At 40.3% G+C, this 23,051-nt stretch overlaps 1 protein-coding gene across 7 annotated transcripts in view; it reads left to right on the top strand.

Annotated features, from left to right (window-relative positions):
- Positions 1 to 23,051, top strand: part of ZMAT4 (zinc finger matrin-type 4) — a 370,785-nt gene that overhangs the window by 73,941 nt on the left and 273,793 nt on the right. For 5 of the 7 annotated variants that reach the window (XR_010127175.1, XR_010127176.1, XM_054499612.2 and 2 more), the window contains exon 2: positions 1,603 to 1,708. Coding sequence is in view for 3 of the 7 variants with exons in the window: in XM_054499612.2 (XP_054355587.1) it covers positions 1,607 to 1,708 (102 nt within the window). In the remaining 4 variants the exon portion in view is untranslated. Of the gene's footprint in view, positions 1 to 1,600; positions 1,709 to 20,450; positions 20,514 to 23,051 lie in introns of those variants that run through there. The other 2 variants (XM_063668693.1, XM_063668692.1) reach the window with 2 other exon arrangements.

The raw sequence follows: 23,051 nt of genomic DNA, 5'->3' as shown, positions 1-23,051 counted from the left end.
AGTGGTCTTCACTATCACTTTCCTAGAAGGCATGGTAAATATTATTATCTCAATTTTTATGTGGGGGAAACTGAGGCATGGAGCGTTGAGTGACTCATCCGATGCCATGTGGTAGCAACAGACCTAGGATGGATCTAGCTTGTGGAAATTGGAATCATGCAAGTGAGGCAGTATTTTTGGCTATGCAAATGACTAGCAATGTAACTTTGGACTGTCTTATAGGTAAGATGATGGTGGTGGAATAAGATAAAGTCCAAAGTGCCTACCGTATTGCTGTTGTCTGAGATTCTTTTGCCTCTCCATACAGCATGCTGTCTGCCATGGTCTTTACTTCGTGCTTGGCAGGTAGGAGGTGAAACAAGTGGAGTTTTTGGGCTGGGTGAAGGAATCGGATGCACTGGGGTGTGTTTCCAGGGTGGTAACATGAGATCCTTCAGCTGCCATAAGATCCGTTTCCGACAGATCGCTTTCAGAAGCTTGAGATCCTTGGCTGCATTTTGATTCCGGGTTTGGAATTTGAGAATATGTTTATTTACTTTGTGGGTTCAGTTGTGGTGTGCAGTGGTGGAGGTGGCCTTTATGAATTCAACCACCCTAAATGGAGAAGAGTCAGCTTGAATAGTGAGGTCTCCCCGTGTTGCAAAGTATGGGGTTACAAGGAAAGTTATAGTTTAGTCTGATTTTATTTTTTGATTTTCTAAGTGTAACTATTTAACTCTAAACTAGATTTCATACCACTTAAAGATTCTAGACAAAGCTAACTTCTTCCTTGACTACAAAAGTAATATGTAATTGTTGAAGAAAAATTTAAAAATGAAGAAAATTGCAAAAGCAATTTTCTATCATTTCCCAAAGATAAGTGCTATTAAAATTATGTTATAATTTCCTGGAAAGTTTTTTAATGTGTCCATACATATTTTAAAACAAATTTTGTATAATGCTATACATACTTAAAAATCTGTTTTGTTAATGGTAAACCTTTTCCTAATATTCCCTGAAAGAATAATTTATCTGAATTTGGATTTGGAAGCCACATAGTTTTCTAGTGTGATGATATATCAAAGTTCATTTAACCCACTTTCTATTGTTGGATACATTAGATGCTTACAAAATTTCATTAATATATAGATACATATATAACATGCAAAAATATCTCACATAAATCCTTTTTTAGAATTTTTATTTTTGTAGAGACAGAATGTCTCTATGTTGCCCACGCTGGTCTCAAACTCTTGGCCTCAAGTGATGCTCCCACCTCGGCCTCCCAAAGCACTGGGACCACAGGTGTGAGCCACGGTGCCCTGCCCTCACACAAACTCTTGACAAGGCATTAGATATAAGTCTGGTTTGTTCAACAGAAAAACTATAGATGGATTTCTATTTTTTAGGGTATAGCAACTCTGTTGGGCATTTGTGAGAAAACTATAACCTATGCACATATGATGGTTAATTGATATGGTAATCTCAAGAGTGTAGGGAGATCCACCCCTCTGTCACCATTGTCAGATCTGTTACTGTGATCCTGGCTTTTCACATGGTTAATATCTTGCATAAACATCAAAGCAGTGGACTTATTTTTCTTTTCTGTTGATTCTCTTGTAGCCTGATGAAGTCCTCCGATATTGATCAGGATTTATTTACAGACAGTTACTGCAAGGTGTGCAGTGCACAGCTGATCTCCGAATCACAGCGTGTGGCCCACTACGAGGTAAGGACAGCATTTCCCACTCTGTTTGCAAATGTAGGAGGGAGCAGCTGGGGTCATTGTTGTAGGACTCCAGGATCCTCCTTCTGGACTTGGGGCACATTTGAAGAACCACAGGACTTGAGCCTGTAGAGTCTGAGGTCAAGGCCAGGACAAGTGTATATGTGTGGGGTTGGGAGTGAGGGTTGGGGATGTCATTGTCAGACTCTGGCTGCTTCCCAGATCCTTTTTTTAAAATTTGTATCTCAGCCCCTGGAGACTCTGCTTGGGCTTTCTCTACTTGTTAAATCTGTCACTGTGCATCCACGAAGTTCCTTTCAGGGATCCAGGGTGGAATGCATTGTGCCAGCTCCTGTCTCCACCTATGACCCCGAAGATAAGCTCAGAAGGCCTTTGTTAACCATTGTAGGGAAAGACAGCAGCAAGTGATGAAGCGGCTGTGGGCCACTTCCTCCCTGAAAATTGCTTCCACCTCGTGGCCAATACCCAACATGTGCTTATCACAATCAAGATGCCTTCTGCAGAGTCATAACCAAGTTTTAAAGTGCAAATACTCTTCAAAGTCATAAATTAGTGGCACTGGCTGTTTAGGATGGAGGAGCAAAAGACCGCTTTTTGATCCTCTATTGGGAGCACAGGATGAGAGGAGAGAGGTTGGCCTGTGTCTGAGGATGAGGAGGGAATGAGGTGCTGTGGATGGAGTAAAGAGAACTGGGGGATCCCAAGATGCTGAGAGCTACTAGGGCATGTTCTGTTTTCAAAAGAATATATACCAGTAGGAACATGAATTTCTTTTCCTTCCTTCCTTCCTTCCTTCCTTTCTTTCTTTCTTTCTTTCTTTCTTTCTTTCTTTCTTTCTTTCTTTCTTTTCTTTCTTTCTTTCTTTCTTCTTTCTTTCTTTCTCTTTTTCTTTCTTTCTTTCTTTCTTTCTTTCTTTCTCTTTCTTCTCTTTCCTTCTTTCTTTCCTTTCTTTCTTTCCTTCCTTCCTTCCCTTCCTTCCTTCCTTCCTTTTCTTTCTTTCTTTCTTTCTTTCTTTTCTCTTTCTTTCTCTCTCTCTCTCTTCCTTCCTTCCTTTCTTCCTTCCTTTCTTTCTTCCTTTCTTTCTTTCTGAGACAGGGTCTCACTCAGTCATCCAGGCTGGAGTGCTGTGGCATCCCAAGATGCTGAGAGCTACCAGGGCATGTTCTGTTTTCAAAAGAACATATACTAGTGGGAACATGAATTTCTTTCTTTTCCTTTCTTTTTTACTTTCGTTCTTTCTTTCTTTTTGAGACAGGGTCTCACTCAGTCATCCAGGCTGGAGTGCTGTGGCACGAGCATAGCTCACTGCAGCCTCCACCTCCTGGGCTCAAGCGATCCTCCCACCTCAGCCTCCTGAGCAGCTGGGACTACAGGCACATGCCACTGCACTCAGCTAATTCTTTACTTTTATTTTTAGTAGTGACTGGGTCTTGCTAAGAACATGAGTTTTCAAGTGTAAGAACTTGTAAGTAATTTTATATTGGAAGGCTTAGCCAGCAATTTTCTTTTTGTCTGACAAGTCTGACAAACGCCAGTTGTCACTATCGTTCCTCAAACTCCTCTGGGCCTCAGATTCCTCTGTGCACAATAAAAATAACTATAATAACACACACACATATGCACCCAGAAAGACAGTCAATGGGCCCTGCATACTCCTCAGGATTTTGTGGTGACCAAATGAGATCTATCGAAATTGGACCTGTGAAAATGCTTTGGAAGCTGTAAAGTCTATCAAACATGCAAAGTTATATGCTTATTCATCATTAACTCCTTTGCAGCAATGTTTTGATGAAAGCAAATGTTTGATGAAAACTTTTAAAATCAGCACCTGTGAAAAAATTTGTATAGTCGTTGTTAAAAAGCAACCAAGTGTTAGAAAGCAATTTGAACTTTAAAGAATTATCTAGAAAAGTCCATCATTCGAAATTAAGGACTTTCAAATTTCTGTGGCTATGGCTTCATAAAAACACACACATACACACACATATGTGTGTGTGTGTGTGTGAATGTGTGTATATATATATATGTATGTATATTTGTGTGTGATGGAGTCTCGCTCTGTCGCCCAGGCTGGAGTGCAGTGGCACGATCTCACCTCACTGCAACTTCCTCCTCCAGGGTTCAAGTGATTCTCCTGCCTCAGCCTCCCCAGTAGCTGGGACTACAGGCGCATGACACCACACCTGGCTAATTTTTTTTGTATTTTTAGTAGAGACGAAGTTTTACCATGTTAGCCAGGATGGTCTCGATCTCCTGACCTCGTTATCTGCTCACCTTGGCCTCCCAAAATGCTGAGGTTACAGGCGCAAGCCACCGTGTCCGGCAATATTGTTTCATTAGTATGTTTTCCCCAGTTAAGGAAATGGGGGAATTTGTCCCTGCTCTGAAATTCCATAGCCTCCTATTAGTACTTTATGTTCTTCCTTTATTAGACTTTTTGTGTTCATTTGTAATCATCTTATTAGATTCATGAGGACAGAAACAGAGTTTAATTCATTTGATCTTTCATAATTGCTGGAATAGTGCCTGCCCATGACAGGTGTTCAGTGAGGGTTCGTGGAGGGGGTGGGTGTGTGAAAAAACTGCACTGGTGACCCTGCCCCACACTGCCTGACTAGAAAAGTAATGTCAGAACATTGAAAACAATGAAAAATTGTTTAAAGGAAGAAAAAATTCAGCTGCTCAATGAAGTGTTTAGTTATTTGATCGCACATTTTGCACTTTTTCCTGTTAATATAATGTACCCTCGCTGTTGCACAATCTAATTGTTTAGAGAATGTGTTAGTGTTTGTTGAAAGTAGCTAGATGACATAGAGAAAATAAAGCAATTACAATAGATCTTCAATTAACAGTGTTACACATCATCGAGATAACATTAAATGCATTCCCATTAAATGTGGATGGGAACTCTGAATGGTATTTCCCTTGCTTCTTCCAGGCACAGGTAAGGCCCTTCCTACAGTGAGAAAGGGCTGTGTATTCTTGCCGCAAAGCTGCTGAGCATGTGAAAAAGACACAGTCAGGACTGAGGATACCTTATATCAATTTCTGGCCTCCCCAGCTTTGGTTGAGGCTTCTCCAGCACTTTCTCTCTAAGAAGATGGCTTGCATCAGATGATCTCTAAGGCCATTTGAAAACTGATATTTTGATTCTATCAATCTGCCCCTTCCCTCCAGAGACAGCTTCCCTGCTGAAGTGACTTATGGAGTGAGTCTCTAGGAGATCGAAATTCCATTCAATTCATTGAAATTGTTGTCACACTTAGTCTCCATGCCCTATTACTGATTTATTGTTTTAGTATGATTTCATTTTTCAGTTCAACCTGATAATTTTCTCAGCTTCCCTATAGGGCAAATCAGTGAGAATCCACTGTGTATTTTCTGTATATCCAGCAATATTAGTGTTAGTTATTGCAGGGGATTCTGAACCTATATGAGAAATGATCCTTGTCCCTGAGAAGCTCATAAACTTCATCGAGACAAAAAGTCACCGATAGTTCAGTGTGGCATAAATACCTGTATGATCCCAAGCACATGATCTGTAGAATTCTGCTGTCTGCTTTTAAGGAGCTACTGATGGAATTTGATACAAAGAAAGTGTTCGTTCTTTTGCCCACTTGGCGTCCTGTTGTACGCTACATCGTGCTGTTAACTTTGTAGATATTTGCATATTACAATGTAAAAGAGGGAGGCATCACTTAGAGCTATTATGGCCAGGAAAGACTTGTTGGAGAATGTCATGATTTATCCATGCCTCCACAAATGGGTTAAGTTTAGGGGTGAGTGGAATGAGAAAAATCTAGGTATCTATCTTTAAGGAGTATTGAGGGGGCTACCCTGGCAGCATTGTGTTAGGAAAGGATGTTGTCAGGATATCAAGGAAAGAAGAGTTTGGAATCTGTGAGGCTCTTAAGCATTTGGCAGCATAACGCTATAACTGAATATTTCTAAATGATAGATAGTTGGTGGTTGTCAGGGCTTATTGTTGGGGAAGAGAATGGCTTTTGGTATGACTTTTGCTGTGAGATGAGTGTGTTAGTCTTCCAAAGTAGGAGAACAGAACAAAACAGATGGGTTAATGCCTAATAGCTGCACACCCCATTTAAAAGGCTGAACCTTCGCACAAGAGGACAGAAAAACCTAATATACGTCTAATCAACCAAACCTTTACATGCTATGCTTTAAAAATCTCTTTTTGCATATGAAGTCCTCAGGTGGAAAAAAATGGGGAACATAGAGGCATTATTATTTTTCTTACCTGCTAAGCGTTAAGAACACATTAACGTTTCAGTAGGAAATATAATTAGATGTTGTCTCTATTCACTGACGAATAGTCTGAGTCAACAGAACAAGTCGACACAGACACAGAAGGAAGAGAAAGCTTTCAAAGAAAGGGCCTAAGCGTTATGGGGGTAAAAAACAGTTTCCCAGGGAGGTAGGTCATTTGTGTGGTTTGCTGCAGTTTCAAGTGGCTCAAGAGTAATTTCCCGCAAAGGGAAAGAGTTGCTTGTATGAATGAAGGAGTGGCTTTCAGCACTGTGGGAAAAAGAAAAAAGTACAGGGCAGAAAGATGATATGTGTGTGTACATACACACTCCCCCCCACACACATACACACATACCCATCCCCAAACCCCCAACACACACACACCCACACCCACACCCACACATACATACACATACACACACACACATACTCCCCCCCACACATACACACATACACCCACCCGCAACATACCCACACATACACACACATAAACACACATACATATACACACACATACACACAGACACACACATATATGCCCCCCACTTCCTACACACACCCACACACATAAACACACACATACACACAAACACACACACACACAGACACACACATATATGCCCCCCACTTCCTACACACACCCACACACATAAACACACACATACACACAAACACACACATAAACACATACACACAAATGCACACATAAACACACACACAAACACACATAAACACCCACATAAACATACACACATACACACATAAACACACACATACACACACCCACACATATACACACACACAAACACAACCATAAACACATATATACATACACACACATAAACACACAAACGCACACCCACACATAAACACACACACGTTTATACACACACGTACACACACCCATACACACATAAACACACCCATATACACATACACACATACACACACATAAACACACAAACACATCCCCCCACATAAACACACACACGTAAACATACACATACATATGTGTTTATACACACACACACACACACCCCAACACACACACCCACACATACACATATACACACATACACACATAAGCACACATACACCCCATCCCCCACACATACACACATAAACACACACAGATACACACAGCCCCCCCCACATAAACACACACAAACACACAAACACCCACATACACACAAATGCACACATAAACACACACACATACACCCACATAAACACATACATAAACACCCCCACACACCCACATCCACAAATACATAAACACACACATAAACATACACACACGGCCGGGCGCAGTGGCTCACACCTGTAATCCTAGCACTTTGGGAGGCCAAGGTGGGGAAGATCACGAGGTCAGGAGATCGAGACCATCCTGGCTAACATGGTGAAACCCCGAGTCTACTAAAAATACAAAAAATTAGCTGGGCATGGTGGCAGGCGCCTGTAGTCCCAGCTACTTGGGAGGCTGAGGCAGGAGAATGGCATGAACCTGGGAGGCAGAGCTTGCAGTGAGCCGAGATCATGCCACTGCACTCCAGCCTGGTCGACAGAGCGAGACTCCGTCTAAAAACAAAACAAAACAAAACACATACACACACATATACACACACCTACACATACACACACATAAACACACCCATATACATATACACGCATACACACACATAAACACACAAACACACCTCCACACATAAACACACACATACACGTGTTTATACACACACATACACACACACCCCAACACACACACTAACACATACACACATATACATACACATATACACACACACATACATAAACACACATAAACCCCAACCCCCACACATACACACATAAACACACACAGATACACACACACATCCCACACATAAACACATATACACACAAACACACAAACACCCACATACACACAAATGCACACATAAACACACACACATACACCCACATAAAGACATACATAAACACCCACACACATACCCACACCCACACACACCCACACCCACACATGCACACATACACACACACAGTTAAATAAACCCACACACATACACACATCAACACCCACATGCACACATACATAAAAACACACACATACACACATAAACACACAAACACACCCCCACACGTAAACACAGATACATAAACACACACATACACACAATTATATGCACACATAAATACACCCAAGCCAACACACCCACACCCATGCATACACACATACACATATACACACATGCATACACCCCCTGACACTCCCCACACATATGCACATACATAAACACACACACACGTAAACACACCTACATGCATATGCACAAATGCACACATAAACACATACACAGACATACACACATACCCATACACACATAAACATACACATAGACACAAACACACACACATATACATGCATACATGTAAACACACACTCGCCCCAGATGCTACCCCACACACATACACACACATACACACATACATGCACTCCCACATACAGATCCACACATAAACACCAAGACACATTCACACACATACACACATACACACACAAATGCACACATAAACACATGCGCACACACACACACACACATACACATAAACACACATACACCTCGACACCCCACACACAAATACACACATATAAGCACACACTATACACACACTCTCACACACATACACACAAACACCTCTACACACCCACACACGTACACACACAAACACACACACACACATATACACACATAAACACCCACACCCGCACACACATACCCACATAAATACACATCCACAGATACACACCAATACTCACATAAATGCGCACACATACACACACATACACAAACGCACACATAAACACACACATACACACTCACCCACCCACACACATACACACACATATATTGGTATACATACACACACATACACACACACGGAAAGTCCATAATGTTGTGCATGGGTTTTTGTAAACTATGACTTTAAGTGAAATGGCATATAATGGAACCAATTTTTTTCCTCATCAATGTTATACTGAAATTACATTGAATGAAATGATGTTACTTGAGGACCTGCTAGACCTGGTTTCACTTAAAGGTTCAGTTTCCAAGAACCTATGGATGATGTTAAGTAAGGACTTTCTCTCTCCATATATATATATATGAACATATAAAAACATATATATTCGCTATATGTTCTCTCTATATATATTAAAATATATATTTAGAACATATACATATATATTAATAAAGGAATTCATAAACACACACACACAGCCAAAGGAAGAAGGTACTGAGTAGACCTAAGAGAGCGGGAAGAACTCTTGCTGGGCAGATCCCATCAAGCCAGCCATACATGCACCTGCCCAGTTGCTTGTCCCTTCCTGTGAACCCTAATAACTCTTGTGTGGCTGTGCCATATGTCTCATGAAATCAGTGGTTAGGCATCCTCGTCCATCCCAAGAGGACTGCAAGTTTCCTGAGGGCAGGTGGGAGCCATGTGCTGACTGTTTTTGTGCATTCTTGCCATACCTCCCGTGCTCCCCACTGTAGAGCTTTGCTCCTGGCTGTCATTTACTGACACCGACAGGGGATGCTCAGGTTGGGGGCTGGAGGTGGGGGAGACTGGAGGAGGGGAGGGGTGGGACAATTTTGATTAAGGCCTAGGTGCCTGCACCAGAAGAAGGGATGACGTATTAATACATTGAGCATTAGTCTGTACTTGAGACCCCAATGTCGAGATATGGGTTATGGGTGATAGTTTTATAGTTATGGCAAAGGCATTTCTTCAAGCCCGTGGCAAAGTTTTCAAACATCTCTGAATCTTGATGAATATCAGTACCGGTGAAAGAGCCTCTTTAGCCCACCCAGGAATGGCAGAATCTGGTATTGTTCACTCATCATGGCAGCAGCAGGCATATTAGACCTACAGAGACATGCCAAAACATATATTTTTTTTCTGTTTCTGCTCTTCTGATTGGCTTCCAACAGAACTTTGGCCTTGGCTAGCTTCTATTTAATCCAGGGGAATAGCTGGGAGGGCATTTTCTAGCTTCTGGAAGTCAGGTTGGAGATCAGGTGTAAGTGTCCTGTGGGTAGTGACAAAAAGGTGAAAATTAAGATTCTTAAAATGTGCTGATTAAAGTTTCATGACTTTCCAGAGCTACTAATGCCTTTGTTGCCTTTTCTCCCATAGACTCTCATACTTTCTTCTTGTTCCCTTTGCTTTTTCTTTTTTTTGATAGCCCGAAGTAAGCATGTGGGCTAAATGACTTCCTTCTGATGCGTGAGAGTTGTGGGTTTTAGATCAGGCTGTGTGACTGTAGCCTGTCAGCACCACCCAGCACTGCCCCAACTGGACTTGAGTACTGTCAGGGCCTTCCAAGCCCACACCTACCCTGGGTAATGCAGGTGAAGTGTTCAAGGAGACACAAGTGCTAACTGGGTAAAGACTAGGAAAAGTCTTATGGCAGGATGCCTGGGAGGATGCCTTCTTTGCACCACACATTGAGAATCACTGTTTCAGTATTTTTAAACGTCTTGGCATCATGACTGCTTAATTTCTCCCAGATGATGTTAGTACAGTTATTGGTACATTTGTCCAGGGTAATATCTTCATAATATCCTAGGACTTACTACACAGATAATACTTCCGATATGATAAATACAATTATTCCATATGGAAGATCTTTTTGGATGATTGGTGTATGGTGGCTTATCCCTGATTGCCTGTTAATGTTCAACTTCTGTTTCCTTGTCCATTTTATTGAAGATTCTTAATCTTCTGTAAGATTTCTAACTACTTTTATATTTTCCTTTTGTTTTATTCCAGCAGGGCCAGCATGGGCATCTTACCTTTTATCAGTCATCATTAGTCAAAATAGTTCACTGGAACACAAAATGAGTTGCTGGTAAGAGGCTATAATGAAGTAGACAACAATAGGCTGAAGAGCACACCCAACTCAGGGCAATATGCACATGGCTAAGAGCAGTTGTTAGATGATGTGCTTCATGCTCATTGATTAAGAGGACACGGGTAGGGTATGCTCTGTAGTCTGAGTTCTCTTTTGCAGAGAGCAGTTGATGTCACTTAGTGGATTTTAGGAGTCAGACCATATCCCATTGGCTCGCACTCAGTCACATAGCCCATCTACCTGCAGGAGAAGTTGGAAAATACAATTTAAATGTGTGGGTAAAAGGAAATGGATTTAACAAACGCATAGCATCATCTCTATCACGGTCTACCCTTCTGGCCACCAAATGTCCATCTCATTCTTCCTCTAACATGGAACACACACATCCCCTCTTAACAGGAGTGACCTCAAGTTCTTCCCAATCACTGTGTTCAGCTCACATTTCAGGATCTCCAGGAGTGGGCCTCCCCGTTGAGTGGGAATGTGGCTCCCCTTGGTTCAGTGACCTATGAGCAAAAGAGAAATATTACCGCTTTCCCCTACACTTTTCAATGGTGACGATAACAGTGACATTTCCCACCCAGAAAAAAGAAGAATGAAGACAAAGAGAAATCGCTGGTCCACAGCAAAGCTAGTATCCTGCAGGACGACACTGTAACTTTTCCCTCTCCATAAAGTGGGGCAAGTTCCCAGAATAGAATCTGATCTTCCTCTGCAGGAGGAACTTTTTCATTTTTCCCAATGACCCCTGGCACTGAGCCCTGGAGTTCTTTCCTGTCCATTATTCTCCTGGTCACATCAGAAATGGACCTTGGGTCTTCTCTCCTCCTAGGGACTGCCAGCGTTCATAGTCTACTTCCTTCCTGAGACTGATTTAAGGCTTGCAGAATATTAAAAGTGTTTCTAATTTAGTGTCATAATGCCTTTAGTAATATTATTCTTTTAATAATGTAAAAAGGCTTCCGATTTATTTTTTAGAAAGTTCCATGTATCAGTAACAAAACAATTCTCTCCTAGATACAATTTCAAGACTGCTTGTTTATTTTAATGCTTCCTTACCCTTGTGAGGAAGCATTGCCTTTCTTTTTTCCAATTTAATGGTGGGTATCTTGAGACGATCTTAAAAAAGCAGGTGGAAAGGCCATGCCCTTCATTTGATTTTTGCCAAAGGCCTGAGTCACATGCTCAACTGATAAGTTTCCCTGGGTCTCCAACCCTCAATGTGTTTAAAAATGCCATCTCTCATGGTTGGATGTCTAGAAGCAATTGGCAAATGGCCTTTCCAACTCTCTATGTCCCAAATTTATGGATTGTATCTCTTTCATATGACTTCTATCTGCTAATGGGTCAGTTGCATTCTGACTTTTTTTTCTTGAAAAACTTGACCAAATACTGATATAGACAATTAGTAATGAATATAGTAACAAAATAACATATATCAAAGTGTTCTTTATCCTCCAATTCTTCTAGAACTCTATCCATGTCCTAGAAGTCCTAGAATAGAACCCTCTGGTTCTTGTACAACTGTAAGCTCAGTAGGCAGGTAGTGTGCCTTCCAGAGTATTGTAGGCAAGTTTTGCCGGTATTTTGCTACCATATAACCTAGATCTACAATATCTGAACCATCCCCATTTACTACCCACCTGCCAAGCCAATGTCATATTTTTAGGTTTTTTTTGTTTATTTGTTTCAGGATAACCCCAATATCTATGTTAGACAAGGCAGGCTAATTCTGGCAACAAACATTTCAGCATCTTAGAAATAAAAAAAAATTCTTTCTTCCTTACATTATAGCCATTATAGTTAGTGGAGGGGGATTTTGGGTCACAAAATTATTTAGAACTCAGGCTGGCAGAGGCTTCTGACATTGCCCTGAGTATCAAAATCCAACTGGTATCTGGAAAACTGATGGGGATTGTGGGTGACTGCACAGGACATTTTAGGGGACAGCCCTGGAAGTGGCAATATCATATCTCCCAGGTTCCATGGACCAGAACTCAATCGCATGTTTTCTTCTTACTGTAGAGAGGCTGGGGCATGTCACTTTGCTGGGTGCCCAGGAGGAAAATGAAACTGGTTTGGTGAACACATAGTATTGTCTCTGTGCACCGTGTATGTGTGATGCTGGAGGAAATGTGGTGATTAGGACCTGCACTGGGGATGCTGGGGTGAAAAAGAAAGAGAAGGAGAGGAAAGACTGTGATTCCCAAAGGGAGTGGTTTTGGCAAATGAATGAAACAACTGTTGAAACCGAGTGTTTGGGAGCTGCCGTGAAGCTGATGCCCATTTTATTACAGCCGGGGAGGAAATGGAAGCAAACAATGTGCTGTTTGTCTAAAAGGCAAAAGAATAACATGCTATTGACTTAGACTTTTCTCTTCGTTTCCCCTGACATAGTTGATCAAGCGCAAGAGGTTTTCCAGTTGGAACTTGGAGCTTGTGTTCCAAGTGGCATGTCTGACCTATAGCATTTCTCTTGTGCCTACCTTTTGGGGCCAGCTGTCTCCTAGGTCCTGAGCTCTGTGCCTCACTGCTAAGTAGTCCGAACCATCCCACCTTCTGCATGGAGATGGAAGGACAGGACCCTCCTGAGGGTCTCCTCAGCTGTGCCCTGTGGTTGAGGACACTGCCTGTGGTATCCCAGGGTCTTATTTAGATGGATGTTTGAGAGAAATTTTCCTTTGCTCTCCTCTACAAGAAAAGCCATTCCTCTTTTGAGTGGCAGCTCAATGTAGACCCTTGACTCTGTTTTTTGATTTGCTTTTGACACCAAATTCATGGCCACATCCAGCAGCCAAACAGGATGCTGTGTACACATTTCTTGTGCTTGACTTATCTCTGATTGTTATTTTATTTCCCCTGTTTTATTTTATTTTATTTTATTTTTATTTTTGGATGGAGTCTTGCTCTGTTGCCCACACTGGAGTGCATTGGCACGATCTCAGCTCACTGTAACCTCCACCTCCTGGATTCAAGAGATTCTCCTGCCTCAGCCACTCGAGTAGCTGGGATTACAGGCATGCGCCACCACACCTGGCTAATTTTTGTATTTTTAATAGAGACAGGGTTTCACCATGTTGGCCAGGCTGGTTTTGAACTCCTGACCTCAAGTGATCTGCTTGCCTTGGCCTCCCAAAGTGCTGGGATTACAGGCATGAGCTGCCGAGCCCGGCCTCTCCAGTTTTATTTTAAATATGTATCACTCATTTATTTTATCTGATTGTATTAGATGTAGACATATTTTGGTATTTGTTCTTGAAGACTTTGAGCAAAATGATGCAGTATAAATATGTAAATATTTGTTATTTTAATATTTTATTCATTCATTTTTTTGAAGAGGCAGCAAATTCACAATTCAAAAACTTTATGAAAAGTATAGTATGTGAAAACTCTCCCACCTATTCCTGTTTCTTAGCTACCTAATTCTCAGATGAAACCAGTCTTTCCAATTTTCTTTGAAATATTCTATGCATATAGATGCAACTTAATTTTTCCTTTTATAAATTTTTTGGAAATGGTAACACGCTATAATCTTGGTTTCATTTGGCTTAATTGTGGCATAGATTTTCATTTTATGATTGTATCATAACTTGTAAAGCACTTGTTGAATTGCCTGATAACTCCTTGGAAGCCTTGAAAAAACTCTGGTAGAAAAAGACTTTCTCCTTGTGAATACTTGTGTAGTGATGCACGTATCAGTTGCTTTTCATATCTCAACCTGTAATGATTGGTTATTGACTGTGACAATTTTTCTTCCAGCTTTTCTATTCCCAGTATTTACTTGAAAACATATGCATTCCTGACCCCCAAGTAATTCAGCCATCTGGGATTGTTTATTGCTTCAAAAAGATATTAGCAGGATGGGGAATCCCCAAAGTGGGTGGGCTTGAGGGTGGAGCAAAACCATGTGGCTTTGCCTAAATCTCTTCTGATACTTGGAGGTGTTGAGAACAGTGTGCTCTTCTTGTTTGCTATGATTTGAGAATTTAATTAGTTTCCTCAGGCTTCTATACTAAGATGATTTAATTTTGAGTGGAACTTTTCTAACTTCAAATGCTGTCACTTTCTCAGAGGATCCTATGAATGTGTAACTGCACCTGTTCAGGAGGTGCCCAGGCCATCTTCGCATTTCTGCTCCCGTGCCCCCTCTCCACCATGTCCCCAGCCCCCTGCTCCCCGACCTCTGGGATCACCTTTGCTGTCACTATTCCAATTGCAGGAAAGGCTCTTAGAGTCTTTTTAAAGTTTTTAGGTTTTATTAAGAAAATAGCAAAAAAAGAACAAAACTGTTTTCTATCTCTGCCAAATATTCCTCTTCTGAGCCTCTCTACAGGCCTGGCTATGCCATTCCCCAACTTTGTTCTGATTTGGGAAATTTCCCTGCCTTCTTGTCCAAGAAATCCTTCCCATTTATGTTTTTCATTAATTCCATGGAGCTATCTACTTGTCAACACATCTTCTGGAAATTTAGCTTCTTCAGGTTTGGCCCTAGATAAATACCCTTTGCCTGACTCACCAGGTCTCTGGCCCTAAAGCCAGCTCCCGTGTATAACCTTACGGGGAGCCCTTTGGGATGCTGTCACTTGCTTTAAAGACCCAAAACCACATCTTCCTTTCCCACTTCTTGGAAAGGTTCATGCTTCCTTTGGATTCATCTACTGAATTTTCCTTCTTCTACCCCTGGAGTGAATTCATTCTTAGTTTATCCTCAGAGCAGGCAGAGCAGGTCTTGGTTATGAAAACAGCTTTTGGTGTACCCAGGGTCAGAAGGCCCATGTTGTAGAAACAGTCTTAGCTAAATCACTTTACCCTTCCTGATTTTAGTTTCTTCTTCTGTAACATGAGGTTGGGGATCTTCTTTGTTTTTAACACCTTTTCTCATACCCATCCCCTCCGTATGCCCTCATAGGCAACTAATTCATGAGGTTTGATATGACTTTTATTTGTATATGTCCTTTAAAATGTGTATGGCTTTATGGGCATGGATTTTTTTTACATAATTTTTAAATTTTAGAATAGTTTTAGATTTACAAGAAGGTTATAAAGTATGGAATATTTTTGTGTACCCAGACATACTTTGTTTCCCCTATTGTTAACATCTTACATTGCTATGGTACATTTGTCACAGCTAATGAACCAGTATTAATACATTATTACTATTATATAACATATATATATATATATATATATATAATTTTTTTGAGATGGAGTTTTTCTCTTGTCGCCCAGGCTGGAGTGCAGTGGCACAATCTTGGCTCACTGCAACCTTCACCTCCCAGGTTCCAAGTGATTCTCCTGCCTCAGCCTCCTGAGTAGCCAGGATTACAGGCACCTGCCACCACGCCGAGCTAATTTTTTGTATTTTTAATAGAGACAGGGTTTCACTATGTTGGCCAGGCTGGTCTCAAACTCCTGACCTCAGGTGATCCGCCCGCCTCAGACTCCCAAAATGCTGGGATTACAGGCATGAGTCACCGCGCCTGACCTATAACCTATATATAAAAGTCCAATCTTTGTTCAGATTTCCTTAGTTTCTCTGTCATGTCTTTTTCTGTCCCAGGGTCCTACCGAGGATTCCATGTTATATTTAGCATCATGTCTCCGTAGGCTGCTCTAGACTATAACAGTTTCTCAGGTTTTCCTTGTTTTGGATGACCTTGACAATTTTGAAGATTACTGGTCAAGTATTTGGTAGGGTGGCCCTCAGCTGAGATATGTTTGATGTTTCTCTTATAATGAGATTGGAGTTATGTGTCTTTGGAGAGTAAGACCACAGAGGTTAAAGTGTCCTTCTCATCATGTCACATCAAGGGTATATGCTATCAACATGACTTATCAATGTTGGTGTTGACCTTGATCACCTGGCTGAGGGAGTGACTGTCAGGTTTCTCCACTTCAAAGTCACTCCAGTCCTTCTCTTTCCATTGTGTACTCTTTGGGAGGATATCATCAGGCACAGTGTATGTAAGCATGTATTTTTATTTTATTTTGTTTTTTGAGATGGAGTCTCACTCTGTCACCCAGGCTGGAATGCAGTGGTACAATCTCAGCTCACTGCAACCTCCGCCACCCAAGTTCAAGCAATTCTCCTGCCTCAGCCTCCCGAGTAGCTGGGATTACAGGTGTGCACCACCATGCCTGGCTAATTTTTGTATTTTTAGTAGAGATGGGATTTCATCACGTTGACCAGGCTGGTCTCGAACTCCTGACTTCAGGTGATCCGCCCAGCTCAGCCTCCCAAAGTGCTGGGATTACAGGCGTGAGCCACTGTGCCTGGTCTGGCATGTATTTTTAATATGTTATTATGTGACATTGTGGTGTGAATCTTATTCTTATCTTGCTATTCATTTGGCAGTATGTTTCCAAAAGCCATCCATGTTCCTGCATTTACATGTAATCTATGGCTTCTAACTGCTGTCTAATACTCCATAATGAGCATCTATTACCTTTTAACTTTCCCATTCCTTCAGGGATGGGTAGTTAGTTTGCCTACAATGCCCTACTAACACAAGCAGTGCTGTGACAAACATCTTAACAGATTTTTGTTAACCTTGGGGGTTTTCTCTGAGACAGTGTGGAGACAAAAGTGACTCCACCTTAGATGCTAATCCACCACGTTGGCTTCTGATTACCCCAGTCTTGTGAATCCTCCTGATTGCTATTTTATCTCCTGTGTGTAGTTCTGTCAACCTTGATGTTATGGCACACATTACAGGCTGTGACACTTGCCTGTTCTGGAGGATGCCTTTAATTGTCTTGCACAGATCATGTATCCCCTTTCCCTATGGAAATATACCCAGCCCTGGGTCTGGGGGTCACAGGTGTGAAGATCTATCTGTCTCACAACCACCCAAGACCACGCTTCTGTCCATAAGTTCCCCCAGTAAAACACACTTTACCTCCAAACTGAATTTGTCTCCCCTCTTCTTTTTTGGCTCCTTCAGCATTTGGGGGCCACTTTGTACATTCAACCCTTTCATGGAACAGATGAATATACAGCCACCGTAAGGTATATTATCACTGAATTGGACTCAGCCTTGCTCCACTCTCCAACCAATTGTACATGAGGGTTCCCAGGTCTCTACATACCTGTCAATCTTTGGCTTTATTCATCTTTCACATTTTTTCCTAATGCAGTCGATATTTGATATATATTATTGTTATTTTAAATTGTATTTCCTTAATTATTATAAAGTTTGAACAACTTTTAAACATACTTTTAAATGATTTCATTTTTAAATGATTTCTATTCATATCGTTTGTCCATTTTTTTTATTGGTGTACTTGTATTCTTTTTATTTCCTCCTATATTCCTTGTTGAATTTAGACATTGTAACTGTCTTCTCCTATTCTGTCATCTTCCTGTTATATCTGTTCATGGTGCCCTTTGCTAGTTTTAAGCTTTTCCATTTTATGTGATCAATTTAGTAAACATTTTGCTCTACAGTTTGTTTAAGAAGCCCTTTCTACTAATAGATAAAAAATTAAGTATACTATCTTTAATTAATCTGACACTTCCATTTTTCATATTCATATCTTTAGCTCTATTTGGAGCTTACCTTTAAATATTGAGTAAGGTAGGAATCCACTTTGATTTTCTTCCATATGGTGAGCCAGTTTTCCTATCACCATTTACAATTCATTCTTTCCCTGTAGTTTGGGGTATCACTTTGCTGTGTGTTAATTCCCACATGTGCATGAGTCTGAATCAGATTCTTTTCTTCTGCTTTATGAATTTAATTTTCTTGATCTTGGCCAGTCTTTACTGTATTTAGTTACTGTGCTTTAATGTCTGAGAGGGACAAATCACACATCTATCTTCTTTTATTGTAGAGTTGACTTAGCTATTTGTTTAGTGTATGCTTTTGAATCCATGTGAATACTTGAAGAAGCCCGCAAATCCAGTGGAAATCTTGATTGGAATTTCTTCAAGTTTAAGAATTAATTTAAAGACAATGAATATATATATACACACACACATATATATATATTATATACATACATATACACATATATATGTATGCATGTGCATGTGTGTATATATTTTTGTTTGTTTGTTTGTTTGTTTTAAGACGGAGTTTACCTCTTGTCATCTGGGCTGGAGTGCAGTGGTGTGATCTTGGCTCACTGCAAACTCTGCCTCCTGGTTCAAGTGATTCTTGTGCCTTAGCCTCCCAAGTAGCTGGGATTACAGGTGCCCGCCACCACGCTCAGCTAATTTTTGTATTTTTAGTAGAGATGGGGTTTCACCAAGTTGGCCAGGCTGGTCTTGAACTCCTGACCTCAAATGATCTGCCCACCTTGGCCTCTCAAAGTGCTAGGATTACAGGTGTGAGCCACTGCACCCAGCAACAATATTTTTACAGTATCAAGTCATCTTATCTTAAAGCAGGGGTATCTAACTATCTATTCAATTTTAAACCAATTTCTATATTAAAATTTCAGAGAAAGGTAACTGAATAAACATATAAACCGTGAGAACACACATAATTGTTGTGTGATTTGATTCTGAAAACTGTATTTTTTCTTTCCATCATTTTGTCAAGGTTTAATTGTTAGTCTTTTGACTAAATTGTAATCATGTTGAGAACAAAGGCCATGCCTTTAATTTCTTTTCTTTTTTTAAAAATAAGATCAAGATGTATTTGAGATTCTGAGGATACATGTGCAGGTTTGTTACATGAGTATATTGCATGACACTGTGTCTCGGGTTATGGATCCCATCACCCAGGTAGTGAGCATAGAACCCAGCAGGTAGGTTTTCAACCCATGACCCTCTCCCTCCCTTCTCCAGTAGTCAGCAGTGTCTGTTGTTCCCATCTTTATGTCCATGTGTACTCAGTGTTTAGCTCCCATTTATAAGTGAGAACATGAAGTATTTGGTTTTCTGTTCCTGCATTAATTTGTTTAATATTACGGTCTTAAGCAACATTCATGTTTCTGCAAAGGACATAATTTTTTCTTTTTTATGGCTTTCCATGCTGTGTATGCACCACACTTCCTTTATCCAATGCACCATTGATGGGTACTTAGGTTGATTCCATGTCTTTGCTTTTGTAAATAGTGCTGCAATGAACATACGAGTACATGTGTCTTTTTGACAGAATAATCGACCCAGCAGTCCTAGTACTGGGTATATATCCAAAGGAAAGTAAATCATTCTACCAAATGCCTTTAATTACTTTTTATCCTTTCTGTGTCTCAACATAGAAAGAGTTCGGGAATAGTTTTTTTTTTTTTTTTTTTTTTTTTTTTTTTTTTTTTTAAATAGTGGAATCCGGGATAAGCATCTTACTGGAAGCGAGTTTTTAAAATTAGTTGGCATCCAGGATAGATGGCATCTTATTGGAGGTTTTCTCTGACCTCCTCTTTTTCCTTCTTCACATTTCTTTTTTATTTCTTCCTCTTCACTGATTTGCCTGCTCTTTCCCTCTCTTTCTTATTGCCTCCCCTGAGTGAAGATGTCTAATGTGACCATGTAACGGGAGCTCACACCTACCTCCATTTATTGAGTGAAGCTCAGCACTTTTTTTTTTTTTGCAGTGTGGTGCAGTTCCTCTGGGAATGAGCAATGTAACTTAAAACTAGCTGTGTCAATAAGTCAAGGTGAGTTTTCAGCTTTATACTACTGCATTGCCAACCGTTAGAAAGATGTTAACATTTATTGCCAAGCTGTCTCTTAAATATCCTGTAACAAAAAGCCAAAATATGCTGTCTTTTTTTTTTCCAATTTCACACTTAAGCTGCATTTTCATTACCATATTTTCTTTGCAAAGTGCTGTAACATTCTTTATTGAAACCTTGATTGTTTCAGGTGTTCTCATAGTAGTCTCCTTTGATCTAAAGAAAAAAAATTATTTTCTTAAATGAAGGGAAAGGAAAGTATTATAGTGTATCCTTTTTATTTTGCTAGTGACCTGTTTAACCTCTGCCTTGTGGGCTGTTATTGCCTCGTGTCTTCTTTTCAATCTATATAATTATGATGATCCAGAGACATAATTTGACCTGTACCCTATCAAAATCCATATAATAATAAGCTATATGATAATGCAGTTTTCCTAGTTTAAACAGTGTTTCAATCTGATTGTGTCGCGGTGCACAGAGTTAATCAAGTCGGTTTTCTTTGTCACTGTGTGCACTGGGAAGGCAAGACCATGTTTGAAGAAGTAATTATAAAAATCAAATGCTGAATTTGCTGAAGGCACTGAAAAAGCACAGTATGCCTTGCCTCTGGTATTTTAAGAACCTAAATGTCTTTGGAATTCCTTGGCGTTGCTGAGATAATTGATATTGGTGATGCTAATTATGGACTAATCAATTTTCTAATCCCGTTGAGGAGGAAACAAAGTTTTGAAATTAATGATGTCACTATGTCTCTATGGCATTTAGAATTTTTCATGAAATATTTTCTAAGTAAAGGAATATGAGATAATGTTTACTATATTAGCACCTTAAAGACCAAAATGTGTTTGCTCAGAAAAGCAATCCTGTAGCTAAAATGTGAATGTAGCAGAGAGGTACATACTCTGTTTCATAAAAATAAAGAGCCATGCCGGCTTGTAAGATCCAGGGTTATTTCTTTCATCTTTGAGGACTTGGAACACTTAGATCATCCATAGCCACTTAGACTTGACTCCAGAATTCAAGAGGGACTTTTGTTTTGTTTTGTTTTGTTTGAGACAGTCTCGCTCTGTCACCCAGGCTGGAGTAGAGTGGCACAATCTCAGCTCACTGCCACCTCTGCCTCCCGGGGTTCTTAGAGATTCTCCTGCCTCAGCCTCCTGAGTAGCTGGGACTACAGGCGTCCACCACCATGCCAGGCTAATTTTTGTATTTTTAGCACACACGAGGTTTTGCCATGTTGACCAAGCTGGTTTCGAACTCCTGACCTCAGGTGATCCACCCGCCTCAGCCTCCCAAAGTGCTGGGATAACAGGCATAAGCCACTGCGCCCGGCTGACTTTTTTTTTTTTTTTTTTTTTGTCCTCACCCCACTACCTCCCCCTGCCCAAGAGAGTCTTATCTTTCTCTCTGGGCATATTCACTCTGGGAAACTGCAAGTTCCTTCTGCTTGTTTTTCTGACAGTGGTACACAGAAAGATACATTGGTTAATGTTCTTATATTTAGGTCAGCCAAATAGCATAAGATCCTAAAGGTGGGTGACTTGCAGCTATTTCTGAGCGTTTTCTTCTAAGTTTGGAGCCTGGTGATAAACAACTGTGATGTGTGCCTGCATTTATTATCCCAACATATTTTTTGAACATCTACACTGTGTAAATGTACCATAATAGCTTCTATTTTCTCCTCTATGGGGATTCTAGATTTAAAAAAAACACATCAAAAATCTTGCACTCATTTTGGGTAGGGAATTAAGACAGGAGCAGAAATGACATCCATACAAATGAGAAGGGTGTATGTAGCATTAGAGATGCATAAGTATGTGCCGTCCATCACAGAGGTTTAGGATGACTTGGTGAGAAAGAAAATGCAACTTGACTTATTCTCTATTTAATGAAATGTGAAAATAATATAAAGAACTGCCTGTGTTTTTTTTTGTAGAGTAGATCTGTATACATAATATATTTAATAATTAAAAAGGGGAAATGTGGTTATCTTGTATACAGAGCAAAGCTCTGTTTATGGCAGCACATGTCCGAGGATGAAGGCTGCCCAAAACTAAACTTTAGGAAGGATTGCTTTTCTGTATTTGGACATTTTTCATATGTGTGATCATGAGGAGCTGCACATCCACGTCATTAAGAAATAAAGTCACTGCTAATAGCCTGAATTAAAAAGAAAGAAAGAGAGAAAGAAACAAAGGAAAACTCTGATGTGATGCTTAGTGTTTGCTTCCATAGAGGTTTAGACGTTTGAAACTCCAAGTGCCCCAGTGAGTACTCACACACTGTGGATCGAACTGCCCACATGCAAAAAGTTGCGAATGTTGTTTCTCAAACTAGGTATAACTTTGACCTTCTACAAATTCTTTTAGACCTTTACCGTTTTGGTTTTTAAATAATTCTTAATGCATATATTTTACCAGGTATAAAGATGAAATGTTCCCCTTTTTCGTGATAATGATTAAGATATATTTTTTCTAGAATAAGATGAGATTATTGCTATTTTTTCTCAGACAAGGTTCA

Source organism: Pongo pygmaeus, chromosome 7, assembly GCF_028885625.2.
Source record: "Pongo pygmaeus isolate AG05252 chromosome 7, NHGRI_mPonPyg2-v2.0_pri, whole genome shotgun sequence".
In the NCBI taxonomy this organism is placed as follows: Eukaryota; Metazoa; Chordata; class Mammalia; order Primates; family Hominidae; genus Pongo; species Pongo pygmaeus.
The sequence above is the reverse complement of the archived record's forward strand: the minus strand, read 5'-3'. Positions and strand labels throughout refer to the sequence as shown.